Genomic DNA, 14,036 nt, shown 5'->3' with positions numbered 1-14,036 from the left:
AGCTCCATCCATCAAGAGATGGAGTCTATTTCTTTCCCCTTGAATACAACTTGGGACTTGCTACTGCCAACAGAATGTGCTGAAAACCATATGTGTAAGTTCTGGAGTCCAGGCTGCAAGAAGTCTTGCAGCATCTGCTTTCTCCCTCCTGGAATGCTGTCCTGAGACTGCTGTTTGATGAAAAACCCTGAGATGAAAGACCGTATGGAAAGAGAGACCCAGCCGTTTCAGTTGTCCCATCTGAACCTAGCTCTCAGCCAATCCACTGCTCATGAGAAAGCCCAGGTGAGACCAGCAGAAGAATCACTCCAGTTTACCCACAGAATCATGACAAATAACAAATTGTTGTTTTCCAGCCACTAATTTTTAGGATGTTGTATTATGCGTAAGTGATAACTGATACAATTGGCATTCCCCAGGTTTCTATGCCCCATTTCTTGTCTCACTATACACATCCTATGGATGGCTGTAATACTGTCTACAACTTTATCAACTAATTACGTGGTGAGAGTTCTCAAAACTAATTATTTTGTCCTTGAGCTCTAGACCCATGTTCCCAACTTCCTTTTTTGCATGTTTACTTGATATTTATATATATATTTTTTGTGTATGTGAGGAAGATCAGCCCTGAGCTAATATCTGCCAATCCTCCTCTTGTTTTTTTCTTTTTCTCTCTCTTTTTTTTTTTTTGCTGAGGAAGACTGGCCCTGAGCTAACATCCATGCCCAGCTTCCTCCACTTTATATGGGACGCCGCCACAGCATGGCTTGAAAAGTGGTGCATCAGTGCGTGCCCGGGATTGGAACCGGTGAACCCTGCGCTGCCGCAGCAGAGTGCGTGCACTTAACTGCTTGCGCCACCGGGCTGGCCCTGATATTTATATTTTTATAACCCATAGACACCTCAAATTTGACCCATCAAAACTAATTCATCATCCTCTCCTCTTATATCCCAAACTATTCCATCTCTTGATTTCCTATCTTACTGAATATAATCACTATCCTCCCACCTTTCCTCTCAAGCTTGAAAACTGGGAGTCTTCCTAGGTTCTTTTCTCCGTCTGTCTCATCCCCATTTAACAACCAGTCACTATGTCTGCTTTATTCTTTCTCCCAAATCTCTCAAATATGTGCCCTCCTGTCTATCACCATTACTACAATTCAGACAACACTCAATTTTACAATAGGTTACTGTAGTAAGTTATTACATATTGTATTATTATAAACTCTAGCCCACTTCACATTTGTGCTCCATAATATTGCCAGACTGCCTTTTTAAACTGCAAATTTAATTGTGTACATTCCCTGATTAAAATCTTCAAATGGTTTCCAAGTCCTTTAGTTTAAACGTCTTTACCTTTCTACCTTTCCACCTCACCCCCTCTCCTCTCTCTCTGTCTCTGTCTCTTTCTTTCTTCTTCTCTCTCTTATTCCTTCTCTCTCTCCTGCCTGCTCCTAGGATTCCTTCCATGATCTGATTCCTCTAACTCATAGCCAAGCACATTTAACATGCACATTGAGCTAGCTATTCCTAACTTCTTGCTGATCTCAGACAGATCTAATATGAGGGCAACCTGGCTGTGATATACGTCAACCTATGGATTGCTAGACTGGATTGAACTATACCAGCCATGCTCTTGTTTTCACTCTGGGCTTTTCCATAACCTGTTTCCTTGGCCTGAAACACCCTTTTTCTCCCTTCCTCATCTGACTAACTCTTACTCTGTTTCAAATGTTGTGTCCTCTAGGAAAATTCCGTTACCTTCTCTGAATAACTCTACTTCCACCACCCTAGATGGAAATGGGTGCCCATTCTTGATGCTTCTCCAGAACCCAGTGACATTCAGTAATAGCATTTTCTACCTTGCATAATGCTTGCTGTTTTGCTAGTTTGCCAGTCAGGTCCTAGACTGAGACTTTCATCTTTGAAGCCTAAGTTCTTAACGTAGTAGATGTTAAATGTTTCTTTTATTTTTTGGAGTGGGGGGTGGGAGGTGGTGGGGTAGGGTTTTAATGAGGTAAGAGGTAAATGAAGAGAATTTCTCAGTCAGCTAGGGCCTGGTGGTTGTAACTGCCCCACCACCTGTTTTTCTAAATAAAGTTTTGCTGGAATACAGTCACACCCACTTGACTATGTACTGTCTATGGTTGTTTTCATATTACATTGACAGAATTTAAGAGACAGGGACGTTACAATCCGAAAAATCTAAAATACTTATTATGTGACCTTTTACACAAAAAGTTTGCCAACTCCTAACCTAGATGATTTACCTGTACTAAAAATCCAGATTTTATTTATTTAAATACTAAAACATTCTTTGAACTCCAGTATCTACACAATAATTTTAGGTATGAGTCTTTAGGAGATAAAAAGGTGAAAATAACATAGTCTCTAAACAGAGAAAACTTACAATCCCATGGAAGAGATGGCCATGTTTGGAAGTAATTTCAACCCAAGGTAATGATTAGATGATCAATAAAAGGATAGCTGCTAAATGCTTCATGGAAATTGAGAGGGTTTAACAGAGCATTAGTCAGCTTGAAGGCCCTGACTGGGAAACCAGTGTGCTTTGCCTTTAAAGCCCATTCCAGGGGCAGTATGCACCATATTAGTCAGGTCCATATGGATGCCAGGAGGTATCAGAGTAGGCTGGATGAAAGGCTGCTTTCACAGTCCCATCTCAGGGGCAGTGTGTCCAAATACCAGGTGTTTGGAGGTGGAATATACGGAAACATTCAGATGACACCTTGAATTTTTCACTCTTCACCCTGATGTTCTTCCCTCCCCAAAATTACCCTTGCCATTTTTTCTGTTCTTTATGATGACACTACTATATTGTCAGTTACTCAGACTCAAAACTGTAGTTATCATTGATTCTTTTTTTCCATCTTGATACTTCCTACTACCCCCATCCACTCAATTTTGAATTCCTATAAATTCTACCTCCATAGTGACTCACAACAATAATCACTATCTGAAATTTCTTGTTCATTTATTGTTTATTGTCTGCCTGTCCAGTACTGCACTATAAGCTCAATGAGAGTATAAACCTTGACTATCTTTCTCACTATTTTATCCCCAGAATGTAGAATAAAATGTGGCACATATTATGAGGTAAATAAGTATTTATTGTTGAACACATGGATTTTATTATGATACTTTACAATGTCTGCCTTGTATTTTAATTATTTATGTATGTCTGTGTGTCTACTAACCAGCAAGTTTCTTAAAAGCGTGATCCATTTCTGATTCATCTTTAATCTTTCATAATGCCCCTAAAGTGTGGGGTTCGTTTAATATTTCTGGATTTTTTAAAATCATCAAATAGCCATCATCTTTAGTCACAGCAAAGCAAATATGTACAAGTATATCCAAATCTGACAGAGTGGGGTAGTTCATGAATATTTTGTTTTTAGATGCTAAGGTAGATAAGAAAGCAATACTACAGTATGCTCAGACTACATAAAGTATTATATATCACAAGCTGCCATTTTACTTAATCCTCTAAACTATGATTACAGTAAGTTCTCCTAACTAAAAGTAGAACCACTAAAAATGATCAACATTTTTTTTAATAAAGTAACTTAGTCTAAGTTTCATGCCTATTACTAATAGTTCTAGGAAGAAATTCTTTGACTTTCACTACTAGAGTAGAACAACTGGCAGCCAAAAAACCAAAGCTAATACTTTGTGGTCCACTGCTGTAAAGTGCCTAACTTCCTGCACTATTAAAAAAGATGGACTCTCAAAGGTCCACTATAGCTTCATAAGTGCTTTTTCTAATTGTGCACAACTCTTTTCTTCATATGAGATTGTCGTTATTATACGTCTACCTCAAGGAACCATCCATGGTTTTTCAATAGCATTTCTCATATCTTCCAGGCAAATGTAAGGTCTTATGAGCAGAGCTAAAAATAGGTATCCTCAGGCTCTACTATGGAAGACTATGGTCTCCCCAAACTAATGCCCTGCTACTTGGTCTTAAGTTCCCTCAGTTAACCATAACTGCAGGGAATTCCAGAGGGATTGAAAAAGGTGAGAGTAAGCGAAGAGCATTAGAGTAACTAAAGGTATTTGAGGTGGCTATAAAAAGTCCTAGTCATTGTTCGAGAACAACAAGCATACACTGTGGCGTATATTAATAAGCCTCAGACACAAAACTCCTATCAATTATACACCATAATTAGTGAGCATGAAAATCTGCTAAAGTTGGACCACTATCTGCATTAATGGAATTAAAATTAAAAGGATCCACAAAATAGTAGAATAACTCAATTCTAAGAACTGATAAACTGACCAAACTAATGATTATTAGAATGAACATCAGTCAACTACAGTTGACTGTCAATCCAATACTGTTCTATAAACACATCCTTAAAAATTTTTCTGTACACTTCCTCAATTGTAAAATACTGTTTTTTAGCAACCCAACCAAGATTATGGATTCTCGCCAAATTGACCATATTTCCGCCTGCTTCCCAGATTCTTCTCTTTTGATTATTCTACCCGAGTCAGTCTTAGCTTAGTGTGATTCAGTCCCCTCCTACATCTTTTTGTACATCTTATTGTGTTCCCTTCTCTTGTCCAAGCCTGTCACCTAACTGTGGGAGTTTAATAAACGCTACCTAATTATGATGCCGCTCCTTTTATTTTCTTTTACCCCTGTTTGTTGTTGTTATTGCTGTGCAGTGGATTCTGACTACTAGTGAACTTGTGTACAGCAGAGCAGAACCCTACCCGGTCTTTTTGCACCATTCTCTTACTTTCTGGCGCTAGATCAGACAATACTCCGCTGCTATTTACAGGGGTTTCATGGCCAATTTTTTCAGAAGTGGGTGGCCATGTCCTTCTTCCTATTACCTCCATTTACTGCTCTCATATACTTCTACTTAGAGTCAATCAAAACCATTCGTTGAGCACCTACTCTACAGAGGAACAGCCTTCCTCCACTCCAAAAGAATATATTCTTATTTTCTTAATTGTATTATAAAGATTATGATTTTATCTACCCTGTCAAAGATAGTTTTCCATGGTGGAGTGATTAAAAAAAAAAGTTCATGCATGAGATATTTAACTACAGTGCTGTTTTCTCAATTAGGAGTTTAATCTCTAAGGAATGAGGTTGTGTCTTTGCATGCCTGGTATAGTACCAAATACAGAGCTTACTAGTCCTAAAGAAATACAATAAAAAGATAGTTACTCATAATATTCATATATCTGTAGTACTAAACTTAAAATTGTGCTGAGCAAATAGTAAATACACAATTCTTAGATATTATAATTTATAAACTAATCACATCTTTTTATGAGAAATAAACACATTTGACTTTTACCATAATGATACCTTTTATGGTGGAGGTTACGCAGCAATCAATGCATCATGTTTTAGGCAAAATAAAATTACAAAAATAAAATCTTTCTTGTAATTCTGTTTTTTAAAGTTATCTTGAAAAAGTAAACAAGGAGGACAAGAGAGTTAAATTCTATTCTGCATGAAAGGGACCTTATATATCTAATTCAATTTCTCATTTTATTAGACAAACATAAGACTAAAATATTTAAATTACGTATCTTTTTGTTTTATCAAAACTTCACAAAGACACTTAAGGAAATATCCCTTAAACTATGCTATGGTATACACTGCAAAGTCATTAATGGTCTCATAATTGGTCTCAAAAGTAGAGTGAAGATTAAACCTAAAACTTGTCAGAATTCAAATATTTCATCAAGATCCAAAGATAGTTTTGTATAACATTTATAGACTCATTTCTAATGGTATTCACTAGGTTATAACCTACCTCTTTGTATCTAAGGAGGAAAAAAGATCAGTGATGATGCAGAAATTCTAGTGAGTCAAGACTGAGATTTCGAAGCTCAAAATATCACACCATGTTTCAGGATTAAAAACTTAGATATACTTCATAGCATTTTTAATCCAACAGACCTGAACAGGAGGGGGATTTTATTGAGCTTTTATTATGACCTTGCACTGTGCTAAGTCTTTTATGTACAATCAGACTTAATCCAAATGGTTTAGGATTAACTCTATTTTAGAGATGAGGAAACTAAGTCCGAAATAGGCCATACAGAGTAATGGTTAAGAGCATGGATTCAAATCCCATCTCTGCCACTTATGAATTGTTGCACTACTCTGTGTCTTAATGGCCTTATACATAAAATCGAGAAAATAATAGTACCTTCTCCACAGCATTATTTTAAGTACTGTGTAAATCACTTAGAACAGTGCTTGGCACATAGTAAGTGTTATAAGAAGTCTTAACAGAAGTGGATTTACCCTGAAGCTAATGAAGCTTGAGCATAAGAGCTGCTTTATTTGCACAGTTGCCTTCCAAGGCCCCAGAATGACCTTAGTAATATTTTTATTCATAATCGTGTATTCTTTTCTCAAAGAGCATTCCCCTTCAATTGTTACACTGGATTTGCCCTTGCATGTTATTAATATAGTTGTTGTTGTATTAGAAAGATTAAATATCTGCCCCATGGCACACGACTAGTAATGGCATAACTGAGATATGACCTAAAGTTGATGTGACAAAAGAGTTGGAATTTCTTAACCAAGATATTTTTCTGCCCATTTCTAGCATTTTCCCTTTGTCTCATAAACTGTAATTATCTTATACAAAGAGCATAAATCCTCCCTTCATGTGAGAAAACAAATACTTCTCAATCATATTTCCCTCTTATCTCAAAAGGAGGAGGAAATTCCACATCCAGCAGTGGGGTCTCAGTAGCCATCCATCATCATCCGACAAACCTCTCTCATATACATACATGGCTGTGTTCAACGAGCATGAAGGGAGGTAAGGGCATCCCTAGAGAAGAATGAGTTACCCTACTCCTTGGTTTGTTTTCTGCAGAAGCCCAATAAAGTCTCCTATAGAATCTATTTCTCAGATACAGCCCTTCACCATTTGAAAGCAAGGAGGAGTTGAGCCTAGGTGCAGAGATGATGAGATCAACCTTGAACTTAAAGATTCATTCTTTTAAGTTACTCATGTATCCATTCAACACAAATGTACTGATCTATTATTCTAATCCACCTGTATTTACAGAGTATATGTTGAATTCATTTATTCAATCAACAAATATTTATTGAGCACCTACTCACTAGTTATCGAGAAAGGAAAAAGATAGTAAGGTGCCTACTCTCCCTGAGCCTATACTCAATGAGAATTTTTTATAGATATCTTGTCACTTTATTTATAAAAACAGAGGGCATTCAGGCCTGCAGTTATAAATAATTTTCCTTGTTTGTCAGCTTATTCAATACCCATTTATCATTCTTATTCTTGAAATATCTTGCTTATCACTGCTGGTGCTAAACATCTTCTCAAGGCTCTATTCCATTCACACAAAGTAATCCCTTTGCCTTGGGTGACCATTTACATTAGTAGTTTCCTTAAATTATAGTCAACAAATATGCAAACTTTCTCTAGAAGGTGTAATATTACAACAGGCTCCATAGGAATGGAAGCACAATCTATTAAAAAAAAGTAAATAATTGACTTTTAAGAAATCAATGTTGTATGTGTTGTGTGTGTTTTGTCAAGGCGATGTCTTTAAAAACTCCTAAGCAAATATCCATTAAAGAACATTAGAACACAGAAGTATGCTAAGCTTTTTCCTTTCACATATACACTATGCAGATAACACATTGCCTTGCTTTAGAAAGCCAAAATGCTAGAGACAAAGATATTCCTTGTCAAGAATGGTATCCACATACACCTGGAAGAGGTAAACCCATGCCCCTACTTCAACTTTGTTCCATGTTCAGAACTAAAATCAAAAGGAGAGAGCCACACTTTTGAAAATTACTTAGAGCTATTATCAGATCTCCTGGAACTACATACCAATCAAATAACATTAAAACTTTCTAAGCTATGCAGCCCAGCTAATAAAGACGTTATGTAAATACACTTGTTAACCAGCTACAGACTTTTAAAAGCTTTTTTTTCCAAAAAGTCCATTTAAGAACTTTTCACCTTGACATGTTTCCTGAATTGGTACTGTACATAATAAAACATCTTATGTAGTGGATTTTAAGTTGGGCTTATAATTGTTTGAGTAACAATTCAAGATTTAACCTAGAGCTCAATTTCACCGCTGCCAATGGTTCTCAGGATATTTTTGCCAGGAAGAGAGCATTCCAGTCATTGTTCTTAATGGGCTGTCTGTTGCCAACTAATAACTACTTAAGTTACCAGGTATCATCAGGGGAAATCTCAGGAACTCCTGGGAACTAAGAAAATGTACATACTCAAATGTACATACTCAAATATCTGGCATTTCTCAATCCAATTTTGGGAACATTTCAAATATTTACTACAGGTTAAACAAAACACTACATGATAATTTCCTATTCTTCAGAATTCATAAATCACCATACTTCTAATGACAAAGAGAAAACATCTATCTTGCCAGCAACTTTAATCATAAAACTTAATTCTTCCTTCTGAGAAAGCATTTGTGGCATGATGTATTTATGGGAGCAATATAAAGCACCTGGTTTTAATCAACTTGCCCAGATATGTTCTAATTAATAGAAAAGCAAATTTTAATGCAAATTTTATGCATCAATTATAAAACAATAGAGCTGTATTATTTACTTCTAATATATTTATTACAAAATTATATTTTGAAGCCTTTTAATTTCAAGTTGATATTATGACAATGTCTGTCATCACGTGTGAATGGATAGACAAATACCCATTGGTATAGGGAAAGCCATAGCCAACTGAATAGTACTTAACAATAATTATAAAGGCCTTATTAACTAGATTAGATTCTGTAATATTCATTGTTAATTTCCTTTTCTCTTACAAATCACCTAAATGAACAATTCTAATTTTATATTTCTGACAAATATATGGGCTACTGCTTTACTATAGCAATTTTCTGCTTTTAGCAAGGTTTGGTAAAAGGTCCTACCAATTCTCTGCCCCCAAATTTTATTAATTAAAACACTAAGGAATCATAACTCACAACCAAGTTTCCCCAAAAGCTATAATTTATAGTGACATTTCGTTTTCCTGAACCTTTATGAGTTGCTGATTGCTATTCAGAAGCACTAGCTTTTAAAACAATCATTATCTTGAAAATAAAATCTAATATAAAGATAATCACATTCACAAATGGAACCTATGTGAATATGTATTTGAATATGTTAACAATCTAAATTGAATTTTTGAATGTCCCTGTGAGTATCAAGTGAAGTCATGCTTCATTATTTGCTTCTCTGGCCTTTATATGAGAAACAACAGCTACCTAGTGACTTTTAGAAAACGTTTTCAGCAACTTGAATTGTTTGTTGAGAAGAAAATACCTAGACTCTCTAACATTTTCATTCTTCATGTTGAACCAAAAGCTGCATAGGAAGATACCATTCTTTGGGATTCAATCACAGAACACTCTTATTCTGGAACCAAAATAAACCATCCATCTCCGGAGACCAAAAGGTCTTCTGAAAACTGCTCTTCCTACTAAATGTTACTACAATTAGAAAATTTAAAAAGATCATTCTGATTGTAAACACAAAGGATTTTAGACTGGCTCCCTTTCTTTTATTCATGTGAAAGTTAGAAATGAAAAGCATAAAAAGTTTGTGTGTCCAAATACAATCATTTTGTGACCATGTAGTATTCTGAAATTTCGTGAAGATTGTTTCTCAAATTTTTGAATTAAATGCTTCTTAAAATTTAGAAAAAGATGATCTGGTAGGTTAGGATTAGCTTGGTGTCCAAATTCATATAATTATTTGTCTACCTTCTGGGTTTTGGATTATATCAAATGTCAATCAATCCTTTATAAAGTTTTCACTTTTATATAATACCAGCTGACATCAGATGATAAACAGATGATAAAATTATTACTATGTTTTTAGTTTGAATACAAATTATAATTTTAGTTTACAAAATTATATAAACAACTGTATTCCATGTTCATCACACGCCAGGCACTGCCCTGGGCGTGAGAACATGGTGGTGACTAGACAGATACGGCCCTGCCCTCTCCAAGCTTTACAGTCGTGTTTTCTAAAAGTCTTTATGCCTCATACTTTGAAGTTTCATTTGTGTCCTGTTTATCTCTAAAACTCTCAAGTATCCATGTATTATGAGAATATTTACAGAACTATCTCAGGAGGTTCAATCTTGGGTGACTACATATCACTCTAAGAGTGAACAAAAATGAAAAGACAGAAAGAATAGGATGCAGAAAAGTTCAATAAGCAAACTTTCTCAAAATTTTATGATCTCAAATTCCTAATATCCCTTCTAGTAGTCCACATTTTTCCTGCTGACAAGGATGAAATCATGTTCAAGTAGTTCTTTTAGTGTATAAACTATATACCATAAGGTATACAAACGTATTGCTCAAATTCTTCCTTTACAGTCTACAAGGAATTTTACACTATATATTTGCAATACATTGGCTGTTATCAGATAACTGTTTTATCATCAGTCACATTTTCTATCAAAAGATGAATCATTCGTCATTTAAGGAAAGATATTTGGTTTCTATAGATCCGAGTAGGATTATTTAAATCATTATGGAACCTGGTAAACGAAATAGATCAACTTAATCATGTAACTAAGTTTCACCTGTAGTTTCACCTTTGCGAAGGTGGAAAAACACAACAGAATAAAACAAAAATACCTCATCTATAGCAATATTAAGCACTGAAAAAAATAAATATACATTAATTCTATTTCAATATATCATGTGGCTTACTTACTGCTTAGTTTAAAATACCCGTATTTTTACGTCCCTGACAACTGCTGTGGTTTAAATTTTTCTTAAGGACTGCAAAAATACAAATCTGTAAAGGGAAGCACTCAGTTTTTAGAGCAACTTACACACATCCTCACTATGACCACCTTGGCCAAAACACGTTTATAATAAAGCATCACCTTTGGGGGAACCATTCCATTTTCTCAGAGAAACCTAAAATACTATTAAACTCCCCATTTTTATTGTTCTTTCTTTACACTTTTTCATAATTTTTCATAGAAAATGCCATATTAAAAAATGTTTGTATACTCACCTCCTTGAATGAAAGCTAGTTTTATGGGTAGAGTAGATGGCGCAGTGGCAGAATTTCAGTAGTGAAAGTGGACATGTACTTCCCTGAGGGAAACCCAGAGGGGTGCACGCAAAGATTTATTGCACTGTTATTTGGCAGACAATGACAGAATTCCTGAATTAATAATTATAAAAAACAAAAGTAACACACACGCGCGCGACAACTCTAAATGGCAGGGGTAGTATCCAGAAAGATCATTATGCCAGAAACATAACTTGTTTTATAAAACCATGAACTTTCCCAAAGTAAATCTTTATACGATTTGACCAGCATTTAAACAAACATACTTCAAAAATAATGCTACTGAATCGTCATTTTAAAACATAGTAAGGATTTTCTCTCGCCAAGGGGAGTCTTCTGGAATATTTTTTAATGCATTGATACCACTAAAATACAAACATTTTTGATAACCTTCACTAACATATTTTTAAAGAATACCCAAACACATTTCTTTGTTTTAACATATAGTTTCACTAATTATCAGAAATACCATAGTTATGATATATTATCAAGTCATTAGCAAATAAAACTGGTTTAGAATGGTTTATAGTATTGATTTTTGCTGTTTTAGTTTTTTAAGCATGCTTAGTCAACTAAATCATGAAAACATTTGGAATAAGTTAAAAATAGAATTTTTCAAGAAGACATTCATGCACAAAATAAAGTGTGGAGATTTACTTGAAAACTATGTCACTCTATATTGTCGTGCAGACACTAAAATAATTACATCATTTCCTACCATGTAATTGTATGCTTTTAAAATTACACTAAGTAAATTACAACAAGTACAAACAGGCATGATTAAGAGTTGTGGAAAAGCCTTTCTACCAAAATAAATATATTTTAAAAAGTAAAGCCTGTGTTTAAAATTATCCTCACAGTTTTTGGCATAAAAGTTAACATTCGAGGTGTTAATAAAATATTTAATAGGGCTGAAACATACATACTGGCTCAAGAAAAATGTGTGTGTGTGTGTGTGTGTGTGTGTGTGAAATACATTTTCTTACACCAAGGGCATTGCAAACTTGAAATAGCAAAGCAAATCAAAGTAAAACAGTGATAATAACGATTAAGGAGGACAGCTGCTTAAATTCTCCTTTAGTGCCTAAAACCACCTAAAGTTCTCAAAGATTTTCGAAAGATTCAGCTCACAAAAAGTTTCTCTACAGAGTATTTTCACTTTGGGAACTTTCCAGGTTTCAGGAATGCCCCACTCTAGGGGGGGCCAGAGCATTGTTTCCGGATTGTATCAGCAGCTGTGTTTTTCGTTCTAATTAGTGGCTAATAAATTCTAGTTATATCTTCATCAAAATTTCCACTCTTCCTATAATATACTAAAATTCTGTCTGAAGCAAAATGAAACTTGCTTTCCCACTACTCTCAAATATGCAAGGCAACACAAAGAGGCATTTGGGGGATTGCTAGTTGGGGAACCAGGACTGGCCAAAGGGGACAAAAAAAAGGAGTCAATCATTCTTTATTTTCAGCCATCCTTGCGCTGGCCCCTGAATCACCGTTACTGGAACAACGTCCTCACCAGTTGAGTATAAATACAAGACCTAACTCCACAGGGCTTTGTACCCCGAGAGCAAATCTTATTAGAATCTAACTGGATCAGAACACCTACTTTCACACATAAGCTCCCAAGTACACACACGCAGGACCTTACCTGTTTTTATGCCGGGTCTTGAGCAAGTTTCTTCCAAAGGGAGCCATGGTCCGCCAGGCAAGCCAACAGCAAGGACCCTATCTCAAAGTTATCTGAGGGTGGGGGGCGGGGATGTCTGGATTTCTAGGGTGAAGAGGGGGGAGGACTGGGAGCTTCCTCTTCACCTCCTCAGATGTTCCTGGCTTTCAGCTCATTAGTAGCCGGCAAGAGAGCTGCTGGGAGTTGTGCAACTGCTGCTTCACTTTGAACTGCGGGATTGTTGTGGCTGCTACACCTTTGGAGACCAGCCCAGCTTCAGCCTCGAAGAAGGCATTTGGAAGCAGGAAAAGAAAAAAAAGAGAGAGGAAGGGAGGGGGACTCTATTGTGTTCTGTAGTTATTCGCAGACTTGCTAAACTTTAAGAACTGCCAACCCCACAGGCATGGTAATACCCATGGAATGGAAATTTCACTAGATTTGGGAACTCCCCCTCCCCCGCTTTCCACAACCAACCCCACGAGGTGAACTGAACACAGAAAAGGAGTAAAAGTAAATACTCCCACCTCCCAGCCAGCTCCGGTCTGTGAAAAGTAACCTGGTCGTGGCGAGCAGGAGTGAGGGCCACGATCTCTGCTTAGCGATTCCACACACACCCCCTGCCCGGGGGGTCAGTGCTGTAAATACGCTGACGAGGAGCGAAGCTGGAGGCCGGATGGAGGCGGCTCAGACCCCTGGGAATCTGAGCCCCCGAGTTCATGAGCCTAAGAGCTGCCCCCAGCGCCACTCCCCACGCGCTTCGTCCTCCCAAAGCTGAAGGATCTGAAGGACCCAAGGGCTCCAGGGCTGACTGATCCCGGCATTGGCATAGGAACCGGCCGGGGTTTGGGGTCTAACTCCCACGGCGTTTACACCGACCCCTGCCCCATGTGTGGCATTTACTGGGCCTCTGGGGCCGTGGGAGTTTGAAGGGAGAGCCAACTGTTTGCTCCCGCCCCTCGAGTAGCAACGCGAGAGAGGACGCGTGGAGCTCGAAGTGTGCAGTGGCTCTCACGCGAGCTGGAACTCACGAGCCGGGCAGCCGGGCAGAGCTGGCGGGGGACGCGGGGGCGGGCGGCCGGGCGCCCGCGGTCTGAGCGCCCCTGCGCCCGCGACGCCGAGGAACAGTGCTGTGCAAAGGCGAGGGCCCCTAGAATTCTCCAGGATTTCTTCTACGGTTGCGCCCCACCAACTCCCCTCTTGCCCGTGCACCCCCTCCCCCGCACCCCTACTCCCTGCCACGCTTCCAAT

At 37.4% G+C, this 14,036-nt stretch overlaps 1 protein-coding gene across 1 annotated transcript in view; it reads right to left on the bottom strand.

Annotated features, from left to right (window-relative positions):
* RASSF9 (Ras association domain family member 9) overlaps positions 1-13,329 on the bottom strand; it is a 36,878-nt gene extending 23,549 nt beyond the window's left edge. Inside the window, exon 1 of the mRNA XM_058568706.1 lies at positions 12,771-13,329. Within this exon, the coding sequence (XP_058424689.1) occupies positions 12,771-12,817 (47 nt within the window). The 5' untranslated portion in view covers positions 12,818-13,329. The remainder of the gene's footprint in view (positions 1-12,770) is intronic.
* Positions 13,330-14,036: the final 707 nt, after the last annotated feature.

This window comes from Diceros bicornis, chromosome 25 (genome assembly GCF_020826845.1).
Source record: "Diceros bicornis minor isolate mBicDic1 chromosome 25, mDicBic1.mat.cur, whole genome shotgun sequence".
Lineage (NCBI taxonomy): Eukaryota > Metazoa > Chordata > Mammalia > Perissodactyla > Rhinocerotidae > Diceros > Diceros bicornis.
This window is presented reverse-complemented; position numbering and strand designations above follow the sequence as displayed.